At 38.3% G+C, this 12,491-nt stretch overlaps 1 protein-coding gene across 1 annotated transcript in view; it reads left to right on the forward strand.

Annotated features, from left to right (window-relative positions):
• Positions 1-12,491, forward strand: part of cdkal1 (CDK5 regulatory subunit associated protein 1-like 1) — a 224,225-nt gene that overhangs the window by 27,622 nt on the left and 184,112 nt on the right. Inside the window, exon 4 of the mRNA XM_051406374.1 lies at positions 8,211-8,295. Coding sequence (XP_051262334.1) covers positions 8,211-8,295 — 85 coding nt within the window. The remainder of the gene's footprint in view (positions 1-8,210; positions 8,296-12,491) is intronic.

A 12,491-nucleotide genomic window follows, 5' to 3' on the forward strand; every position in this document is an offset into this window, starting at 1 on the left:
AGAATGAGACTTTTCAATCAGACTTTATCACTGTGTGAAAAATAGTTGTTAGTCTATTTACAGTAAACAACTGAGTTGAATTTACAGTTTACAGTTTTTTCATTTGTGAATTGGCACATCTGCATACAACTGATACATGGGAGTTCAGGGAAATTACCTTATTCCCATTCAGCCTGTTATTGTTTGTGTGTTTATCTGCTTTCTGACCCTGCAGCTGAGCCTCATCTCTGTTTCTCTGTGGGGTGCTGCTAACACCTGTGGGTAAATTGGACAACACACATAATGTGCAAATACAGCAGAATACATAATTTTATAGTGTTTCTGTAACTAAATATTTATATAATATCAAAGGTGAACACACACAAACCTGGCATGTGTACTAAAACATGTTAGGCATAAAATCAATGTTTTTTTAATGATGTTTATGAAACAAATGTTTTGTTTCAAATCAGAGTAAGGTATTGATGACACTTCTCTTTCCAGCTGAGTTTTTTCCCCTGTACTCCCCCCTCTTCATTCCTGTGTTTTCCACTTTCATGTCACCAATTATTTATTTATTTTTTTTACTTCCACCCTTGTTTCACATCTCTTTTTGTTGCTTTGGCTCTGCTTGTTCACATGGTTGGTCATCCTTAAATCCCATTTGGATATTGACCATCACCTGCCTCCACTTCACACTCAGTTTTTCTCTTTTTATTTCTCTCTCAGGATGACCCTCTTCCATGTCCATGTCCTACCTATTCCTTTAATCCTTGTTGTGCTCTTTCCTTTTATGTACATTAGAAGCCATCTGATCCTCACTCATACTCTTTCTTTCTTTTGTCCATCTTTCCATCCATGCTTATTTGGTGAATGCACCTGCTCCCATAACCCCTTTTCCTCATCTCCATAGGGAGTAGTGTGATTGAAATGTGTTATGTATGACCTTGTGTATATGTATACACAAACACATACACATAGACACTGACCCCAGCTGTTGCTTTTCCAATATCCCCATCTCTCCTGTATGATTTGGTTGCGGGGTGAATTTAGGGTGAATATCACACAAACACACACAGAAGCACACACTGGTATAAACCTCATGGATTAGACAGTCATTTGGGTCAGTTGGTGGGAATGTTTTAAAGGAATACATTAAGGTACACCTCCACACACACAAGTGGAAACTGAGGTCAGTTTCCTTTTGTGTATAGAGGGGACAACTGTTTGAGAGTGGGGGAATTACTTATATTTCTTATTTTGCACGCACGCACACACACACACACACACACACACACACACACACACACACACACACACACACACACACACACACGTTTGGGGGTCAGCTGTTGTGGTCAAATGAAATATTTCTAATATTGGATAAAATATAAATGGGCTGCAGTGAAGTAGTGTTATTATTACACTGTGTGGTTATATGTGTGTTTGTGTATGTGATATTTGTAGGTGTAAAGGTACCCTCAATACTACCAATTTATCTGTAGTAAGTAATTTAAACCTAGGCAGTTAAAGAGAACAATTGCTAACAGTTACTTAGTTTGATCATATCTGGCTTTGTTTAACTAACTAACTAACTAATCTATGCATGGATATTACAGCATATACAGCATCTCAAATCATATTTTTATCTTCAAACCTCTCATCTCATTTCAGGAATGTTCTCAGCCTTCTCTTCACACACCAGTCAAAACTATAAATTCCAAACAGTTTGCAGGTCAAATACAGGGCTAACATAGACTGTTAGACAAACACACACACACACACACACACACACACACACACACACACACACACACACACACACACACACACACACACACACACACACACACATACATACATACATACATACACACACGGATACACACACGGATACACATACCTACACTCTCACACATACCAGGATGCTTGTAGTACCCTCTGGATCTTTTCTTTATCAGATACAACATTTGTCAACAGTTTTTTGTGAACATTCTGTACGAACAACTTCTCACATAATTGCCTGGTGGCTGTAATATGCAAAAGTAACCAAATCAGGCCCCTTTCATTGGCTGCATCTCCATACCTATGCAAATCTCATGCAAATTTAACTTTCCGGAGATTTCATTACTTGTCCGTGGAAGGAATTTATGTGCACTTAAACGCTGAGTCATACCCCAGGCTACTTTACACACTGATGCAGAGATGAACAGAAAAACACACGTTAGGGCCCATGAATTAATAACATGTTCCCTAAGAGTAAATGGACTCCAGACCGACAATATACAGTACGATGTCCTGTATGGTTTAATGTTTTCCTCTTAACAGTTAAAGTGTAAAAACTGTTACAAAATAAAGGAAAAAATAAAGAGTAAGTCTGACAGTGGAGAATATAAATGTCACATTGAATGATCAGTGAGCAACTTTACACCGTTTGTAAATTCATGTCACAGTTTTCAAAGTTCAGAGTAAAAATAATCCAGTTTGTAATTCCTCCTCTTATCTGTGAAAAAAGATAATATATAAAAAGCATTGATCACTGACATAAATCACTGAAAAAGATAACATGTTTCTTTTTGAGAAAGTACATTTTGAAAGCATTTCAATTGAACTACTTTTCCTTTAACCTTTTAGGCCATTTTAGTACACTGTACTTGTGCACCAGTTTTTCATGACTAAAATTTTCAGATTCAGAGTCATCCAGGGTGATGCATTTTTGAGACATGGAATGATGGCAGTTATAGCTTTATACCCTTAAAATTATATAAAGTTTGCTCAGGAGGATCAGCTGTCACTGAGAGTGTGACAGCCATTGTCAGTGCAATCTGTAGACTATGGTATTATTCCTCTAACTGATTTTCATGGAGAAATAAGTGTGTCTCCAGGCAGTAATTTGTGGTAGCAACTGTAGAGATGTATGATTTCTTGTGTCATTTCAGACCAATCAATGTCAGTCTGTACTTTCCCATTCGGCTTCTGATTCACCTCAGTGTTTTTGTAATACATCCTTAGACATTGTTTGCGCCGCCGGAACAGCACAGGAGAAGTTATTTGACCTGACTGAGTATCTCAAATATTAAGTGATGTTAGAGCAGTCTGCATCTCATTGAAATATGTGACCTTATGGAATCTACTTTGAGTTGCAAGGTACTGGTTCTGCAATCAGTCCCATGCAGAGTTTCTTGCAGTTTTCTAGAAAACCCACAGGCTTGCAATCCTCACATTTCTGTTTTTTTGCATTTTGTGAGATATGCAGCAATGTCTACATTCATCGAGGCAAAGTGATGTAGTTCGCTAATATTTTACACCATACAAGTGAACACAAGACTAAAAGCAAGGTTCTTTCTTTGGCAGATTTTAAACCTCCTACTCTGGCAACAGTGTTTCTTGAAGTGGGTTTGTATGAGGTACTCATCAATAGTCAATGTATTACCTATAGTAGACGGCAATCAGCATGCCCCGAGTTTGGAGAAGCAGAGAGAGTACCAGCATGGAAGCTAAGCAATGCACTGCTGTGGGTGGGGGCAGCAACAAAACATATTTTAGCACACCAAAAAAAGGCCCAGCTAATAAAGTAATAAGGTTTAAGCTTAGGCTATAGACACTTCTTACTTGACAGCCCTTTCCGACAACTTTTAACAAGCTGCTGCCACTGGTTAGTTAGCTGACTGTATCTGGACCAAGCTAGAAGTACGAGGCGGTTTGTTTATACCACTAGCATAAGGGCTTTGGACTGCCGAGGAAATTAATGAAAAGCATAGTCAGAGAGGGCCAACGGAGCCGGGCTCAGCAGTCTCCAAGTGGCCATGACACTGGGGAGAGGAGGAGGAGATTTGTGAAGGGAGAGAAGGGCGAGTTTGTAGCGAGTTGATTTGTAACGTTATGCATCATCCATCGTATTGATAAGTTTTTGTTTTCGGAAGTTATTCTGTGTTTTGAACGAGACTTTTGTGATGTTATACTGTGCTGAAATAAATTAACTAAATGTTCAGTCTTCTTGCTGGTTGTTCTGACACATTCAGAATGATTACCGCTTTTGCCTTTAACTAATGACTGAATGATGAAAATGTTAAGTCCAGGACAGCCGTAAACTGCTAATTTTAAGGTAATGGAAACATAGATTATTGTTTTTGGATGATTACACACTAAATATTGTAGTCCATTTCTGCCAATAGATCCTCCTAAATGTTACATAGTGGACCTTTAATACAAATTATGAAATAACTATTTGATAACCTCAAAATAATGAACATATTACAAACTATACAGTGTTTCCTCTAGGATTTTTTTTTAGCAGTGGGGCAGGCCCGTCCGAACAACCTTGGAAGAAAGCGAACGTTTTGACAATAAGCTACATCAACAAAACAGTATGTGGAGTTAAACTGGACAGCCCCAATAACCTCTGAATAGTTCTACTTGTTGTTAAATTGCAATGTGAGCGGTAGCCAACGGGGGTGCATTATGTCGGCAGGATAATTTAAAAGGCAACCGTGACTACATTGTGCGTCTGCCCCATTTCTGATACCGTGGCGGCGGAAATTTAACAGTGGCGGGCCGCTGCTCCGAAATCAACATAGAGGAAACACTGCTATATTATAATAATAATAATAATAATAATAATAATAATAATAATGATAATTAATTAATTCATGGAAATGTATTCAGTGGATTTGTACGTAAATAGTTGTTCAGAAACTACTGAGCAAAAGAATCCATGCAGGATTACTCCTGTTTTTGTTTTACTGCAGCTCTTTCTTTTCCTGTGTAGTTTTTATCTGTGTACTGGCAAGTTGCTGACTCTGTAGATAGGATTGTTTTGTAGATGTTTGTATTTGTCTTGTGTGTGTGTGTGTGTGTGTGTGTGTGTGTGTGTGTGTGTGTGTGTGTGTGTGTGTGTGTGTGTGTGTGTGTGTGTGTGTTAAATTGATGGAGAGCTTGTTATTGTTGGTCTGGAAACCTCCCTCGGGACAGAAAGGAGAGAGCAACTACACAGCTGAGACCACTCCCACCCTTTGCCAGCTGAACTTATTCTCTCACTGTCTCTCTCGAGTATCAATTAATTCTTGATTATTAATTTCTTTATTATGCATACATACACCCACATACATTTCATGGTTTTGTGTTTGTGGCTTTTGGATTTCTCAGTATTTATTTCTTTCTATTTATGGTCTTGTCCCAAAGAAATTATGATTTCCCACGACACACAAAGGCCCAAACAAACTAACCCAAACCCAACACATGATTCATGTCCTATCGGTGTGACTCACGCTGCTTTTACAAGACGTACATCTGTACTACTGTTTTTATGAGACTTCTAGCCTTTCCTACTGTCTGAAACAACAGCTACAGACCTCAAGACTCACACTGGTGTGTTTTCACATTTTATTAATATTGTGGTGTCTATTTCCAAGCCATCTACAGGCAGTGAAAAGCTGTAAAATATAAAAATATCCAATATTACTCCATCATTTGAATGTTCTTTTAAAAGTACTGAAGAATTGTGGATTAAAAGTTGTGAAACCTGCTATTTTAAACCTTGGCATTATTACGGTTTTGATTTCAACGTATTGAAACTTGACAAGACACCCTGATATTATTTCACAAGTGATGCCAGTGCCACTGCAGTGGATCTTTGATCCCTAATCATGTGCAACTAAGATATTGGATTGTTCAGTCTTCAAGATTGTGAATAGACGTTCAACTGTGTGTGTGTGTGTGTGGGTAGTTGAGAGCGAGGGATGGAGAATCAGAGTTTACCTAAGGCTAGGTGTGGTGTGGTGTGGTAGGTAATCTCCCCATTCTCTGCATCCTGGGACCCTGCTATGTGTGTTACAGAAAAGTGCTGCGGGTGTGTATCAAATTAACTAATGCAGGAAATACAGTGTGAGTGGGGTGTGTGTATGCTTGACTGCAGCAGGGAAGTGTATTCTAAGTGAAATATCTGGTTCAGCGCGACGTTAAGGAGCAAGCGTTCACCTCCCCACCATCGCCGTGCCATATCCCCCTGAGTGTGTGTCTTTGTGTGTGACAGCTCTCCTGGCAGTGCCATGCAAAGCCTGCCACCATCATCTTGAGCAGCAGCCTAGCTTAACATCACAAGGAGCAACATACCACAGTGTGTGTGTTTGTGTGTGTGTACATGTCAATTATAAATATTTAAATAACCTTCTTAGTTTAAGTAACTCATAATGTCAAAATAGGCCTGTTTTTGAGTATTGTGAACATAGGTGTTTGTTAGAATTTTGTTTTCTGCAAATTGTGGCCACAAACAAGTCTTGTTTGGCAAGTAACAATGAGTGGTTCTCGGTATTAAAAAAAAATCTAGGTTGATAGAGGCCCTAGGATAGGCAACAGTGAATGGAAGACAGTGAGATGCAGTTGAAAGCTCAGGTACTAAGTGGACCCTGAGTGGTTATAAAGTGATTATAGTTTTATAATCCAGCATGTAGACCTTACTCGGTGAGAGCCTGATTGGGATCTTTTTGGTAGGGTCTACATACAAAAAAATACTTCATTTAGAAAGCACATTAAGTATGTAACATTTAGGAAGCCCTATTGGCTTTCAGTGGAATATAATGTACATGTTTTCATTAGTGTGTAATCACCTGAATATAGGAATTGTTGTGTTTTCATTACCTTAGTATGAACAGTTATGCCGTGTGTACCACTTATAGCGTTCCATTTGTCTTTGGGCATTACGAGTCGGAAAGAACATGGACGCCACCAGTGCAGCAGCTGTCTTGTTATTGCTTTTTGGGTACTGTTTCAGGTCAATGTGAAATAATAATGTTTTTCTACAGAAACACTGACATTTTAAGTAATTCCGTTATTGCAATCTTACATTTCAATAATATTTTGCCATTTTCGCCTATTTCAATTTGAACAAGTGCTGTGGCGTTTGTCTCGAGCCACCAGGGGCAGTGGCAGGCTAGTGTTATTGTTAGCTACATTAGCCTATTTAGCAAACCAGCTCGAAAACAAAACTTTACATTGTATTGCACGCACAGCAACACCATGCAATGCATAAATTGGTGACCGGACTAAAGCAGCAATGTAAACAAGTGTGTAAGAGCATTTAAAATCAAAATTAAAACGACCAACGTAGTACAAATACAAAGAAAATACATCTCAATATGGGCGCAGCCATCTTTGTTTTGCGAGTCGTACGTTGACCCTCGTTCAGCTCGGTGAACTCTGAGGAGCCCCGAGTGGGACAGTCGATATTGCAACCAAAAGGGGGTGTGTCTCGGTGAAATATCGCGAGATAGCTGCGAGATTTACACTTTCCAACTCGGGCAGGGGATTTACGAAACAAATGGATCGCAGCATTATTATCTACAGATTCCGACCTTCACCCCCATGGAGTCCACCATGTTGAACTGCCATGTTTTTCAGTAGCCCAGGATGGACAAACCAAACACCGGCTGCAGATAAGGCCTTTTGCATTTTTTAGAATTCTCCACGGCCACCATAGATCCTCCTGCACACTTTATAGCCCGTTCTCATTCTCAGGTTGTCAAATACAGACTCGAGCCGTGTTCAGTTAGTTGCAATGTGCAACTTGACCGCTAGATGCCACTAGTATGATTTAGTTACACTTGTCCTTTTAAAAAACAGCTGGCAATGCTACAGTAAATGCATTTTCATGTTAAAAATAGAATACATCAAAACCATTAAATCATTTGATTTATTTTAGTCAAGGGATAAGAAAGATCCAAACAATAAACCCTAAGATGCACTTGGGTTAATGTTATCCAATAAAATTACATTTTAATTATATTAAATGAGCCTCCACAACTTTTTTTTCTGCAAATGTGATATCTATACCTACATATTATCTTAAACTCATTAGACACAGTTGAAATACTGAGAAGATCTTAAAAGGTTATTCTGTGTAAAGGAACAAAGTTGTAGTTTTGAAAGAAGTCAATTTTTTTCACAACATTGAATAGATGTGACGATTTGGAGACTGAGTTAAAATTGCAGATATGCGCGTGATCATTTGGGTGTGACTTTTTGAAGACTTGCTGACCCACTGCGTGCTTCAGACACAAAGGAACTGTGCCAGAGACCAATTAATTAGTTTTGCTTTTTTAGGATTTCCTATGCTTTGTTGATCCCTGTATTATTTGATTATGTGTTGATTGGTTAGATCAAGGTTTTCTCCATTTATAAAGTCATGTTTGTAATTGTATTCTGTAAAAATAAATGAACTTTCTCTCTTTCTATAGATGACCCAACAGAAGCAGACCTGTGGTTACTCAACAGCTGTACTGTGAAAAATCCTGCAGAGGACCACTTCAGAAACTCAATCAAGTATTGAAAACACAAAATACACTCAACACTATTTTATATAGCCATTAGAATAGAATTTTACATTTTGAAGATGATCTGAAAATACAATCTCATTTCTGGACTGTCCACTTGAAAGACCACAAGTAATATCCAGATACAAAGGAGGGAGTGGGTGGGCGGTAAAGAGAGAAAGACAGAGACTGAAAGTGCAGTGGGGTAATAGGGTACTATGAGCTCTTTAAGATATGAAGGTGCCTGACCAGGAAGAGCTTTGTAGGTGAGGAGGAGGATTTTTTAATTCTGTTCAGAATTTTACAGGAAGGCAGTGCGGAGAAGCTAATACAGGAGAAATAGGATCTCTTTTCCTAGTTCCTGTCTGTACTCGTATCGCAGCATTCTGAATCAATACTTGTGTGTAGGATTTAGTCTCATTTAGGGGTGAAACGTTTTAATACAGCTCAACCTTCCAAGTATGTAGAAGAAACTACGAGGGCCGCAAAACAAGGTTTGTCCGTTGTGAGCTACTGTAGAAACATGGTGGTTCAACATAGAGGCCTCAATGGAAGAGGACCTGCTCTCTGCATAGATAAAAATGTCCCTTTCTAATGTAATGAAAACACTATTCTTATATTCAGGTGATTATACACTAATGAAAACATACCTACAAAGTTTATATTCCATCATCTCAAACATCATCTCATCCTAAATATTACACACTGAAACTTTAAATCTAAATCCATATTGATTAAGAGCAATTTTGGTATGCTTTGAATTTCCTGACTTGTCAAAATAAGTTCTACAGCTGCTTGCAATTTCATAAGCATGGCAACTATACATTACATCCCAAATGACCCCTACACCAGAAATAATTTTCTTTCAGTTCATTATCTTAGAGCGGAAACGATCAGTTGATTAGCTGATATATGGATCTACAGAATGAATTACCAGCTATTTTGCTAATTGTTTAAGTTACTTTTTAAGCAAAAAAGGCCAAACCTTTAGAAAGATGAATTGATTGCGATGATAATTATATCCCTAAACTATAAGACTAGACTAGCAGACACATTGCTCTGGCTGTTTTGACTAAAAAAACAGAGCAAAGAGAAATCAGTTCCATGAGTTGTGTACATATGGAGACTTCCACAACCCGCCTACCTCCATTACCTCGGAGTTGCAAAAGGACAATGAATGGGGAAATTGTAGGCTTTTTAGTTGGTTGCCTCTAATAGATGATTTGCATTTTAAGTTAAATGCAAAAAGGTGCAATTTATCATCTGTCATTTTACGTTTTGGATGTCTGAATCATCGGAATGGAGTAACTTATCATAAGGCAATATTACAGTTTCAAGGGTGAACAATTTCACTTGGCCAACTTGATCAGTGCAATCTTCCTGTCTTTCTGCTTCAGCCGTCTCCTCATGCTCGTTTTCTCTTTCACTCTTTGTGTCATGCCATTTTACACAAAAAAATGTTCAATTGAAATGCACAAAATAATAACACACTTCAAGACTTTGAAAATCCCTTCCTTGTTGATACCAGAGTTTTTCTTTGACTGGAAATCACCCAGCTGTAATGCTAATGCAATTAATGCTCTATTCACTGGGAGGGACACACACACACACACACACACACACACACACAGATGCGCGCACACACAGGAGGAATGAAAAAGTTTTTCGCCTTTTATCACTTGCCACTAGCATGAAAATGAGCACAAAATGAGGGGGTATGGGTTCAGAGAGAATCCAAATGCCCACTTAAGTCTTTCTTTTTTTGTGCCGTCATTTTTCTTTGGCTTCTCTTCATCTGATCGACAGAAAAAAAATGAAAGGAGGAGGCAGGCACACGGGCTGCCTCGCGCTCAGTCACACGCTGGCCGTTATGCCTGCACCTCCTGGTACCACAAACACACACACACACACACACACACACACACACACACACACACACACACACACACACACACACACACACACACACACGATTCACACACACATTTGCACAGGCTGGGGCGTCATATGTGGTTGTCCTAAAAAGGTCTTTTCAGTCATTCTTTTTTCATTTTAATACCTTAAATTCTTTGATTCTTTGTCACTTTACAATTTTTTTACCCAATTTTCACTTCATCACTTTACTTAGTTGTACTGTACCATAGTTAATTTATGCTGATAACAAATGCTGCTACAATTTTATGACTTTTACCACTGTTACCACTTATCCAATCGCTCCTTATCACTTATTTAGTTTGTACTTATTTTATTTCAATTTATGCTGCACGGTGCATATTGTTGTATATTGTATATACTGTACTTACGTTGAACTGCAATTTTTGTTGCACTTTGTCACATTTAGTTACTTGTTTTCTTCTTTTCTACTTATGTTACCTGTAAGTGCTTGCATTTTGTTGCATTTAGTTAATTGTTTGATTTATTTTATGTTAGCCTTTATTTTATTTATTTTATTTTTGTTTTATTTATTTTATTTTATGTTAACTTATTTTTACTCTAACCCTGTAGTACTTTACTTTACCACCTTTTTATTGAAACTGTTGCACAGTAATTTGCCAAACAACAAACAAAACAAGATAATTTTGCTTGGGCAACACAAGAAGCATGATATATATGATAAGACTAAGAAAGTGTAATCTCTTCTGATTTTAGTCATCTGTAGACTTAATTACATGTTTTTAAATTCATAGCATCACTAATATTTTAAAGGTCCAGTGTGTAACAGGAGGCTCTATTGGCAGAAATGGAAAGTAATATTTATAGGTATTTCATTCATAATTTTACCTTGGAACAGGGGTTAGCTACATTTACTATCAAATAGCCATCTTTGGCCAAAAAATAAACCACAAAACATATTTCAGCCTTATATGCTATAGTCATTTCTTGCTGCTGATGAAACATACCAGTGTTGAAAGTGTGGTGAAACAAAGAAATCTGTCTCCCTTTTCCTTCGAGACTTTTTTGGGGATTTGGAATCCATAGCTAGACTAGCTGGTTTCTTAGCTTCACTTACAAAATTTAGTCCTGTGTTCTGTGTCCTGTTTATGTTAAAAAACCTTTGTAGTCCATATTGTATATTCTGCCTCATTTTACTGATCTGTGTGTATGTGTACACATTTGTGTGTAAAACAAATTGTTCCCCATGGCTGTGGCATGTGGGACATTATGTGCAACCAACACAGACGGTCACAGAAGTAACAATCAGTGTCCTAGTAAATGAGTTGAGGGGTTTAAAATGGAAGCACAGGGGCTTTCAGCGGTCTTCTATCATGGTTTGGAGAGACGCAGTGAAAAGACGGTTTATTACTTCTGGAGAACTGGGGCTTAGTTGGCATCCATGCCAAGTGTGTGGGATAAGGAGTTGTGTTTGTGTGTTTGTGTATGTGCATGGGGGCTGTCAGGTGGATGGATGCCCAGGCAGCTTGTGGGAGAGTGTGTGTGTGTGTGGAGGGTTACGCTGAGAGAATGCTAGCAGATAAACATATGGAGTGTATATGTTATGCATATATAAAAACTGCAATATTGATTATCCCTGAAGCAAGACTTTTGCATTGGGTTAGGTTAAATCTGTAGTGAGCCCAGACATTTGTGTCTTGCTCAAGGACATTGAGGCCAGGTTCAAGATTTGGTTTTGTTGATGCAATCTGTGATTAAGATGATATCAAAGGGCAGTACATTCATTTTCTTTACTTAATAATTTCTTTCTTGGCATTGTACTACCTCTCCAAACAATTGCCCTCAGCATTTTGAAGCGGAGTTGGCTTGTATTATTTTGTTCAACATGCAAGGGTGAGTCAACATGTGTGGGAGATGGGATTCCCTCCAGCTTCTTTTTTAGAGTAATAGCACACTCTGCCCTGCTGTTCATTCCTTCAGCAGGACTTCTACATCCGGAACTTGCTTACTAGCATACATTGCTAATAGAGCACCTTCTGAATGCTAAAAAGTCAATTAGTATGGATATTTGGGTGCGTCTATGCGTGTGTTTGAAATGCCAAAATCTATAGCGTAATTCAGTGTCAGAGACCTTTCAAATCAATAAACGCGGAATGCATTAAAGAAACAGCTGCTCAACAGCACGTAATTAAACGTGTGTGTGTGTGTGTGTGTGTGTGTGTGTGTGTGTGTGTGTGTGTGTGTGTGATTTCTCCACTTGGCTGTCTCTAGTAATTTGTATGATCTAGGGAATGTATGCTTAACGAATTAGAA

This window comes from Dicentrarchus labrax, unplaced genomic scaffold (assembly GCF_905237075.1).
Source record: "Dicentrarchus labrax unplaced genomic scaffold, dlabrax2021, whole genome shotgun sequence".
NCBI classification, from domain to species: Eukaryota; Metazoa; Chordata; class Actinopteri; family Moronidae; genus Dicentrarchus; species Dicentrarchus labrax.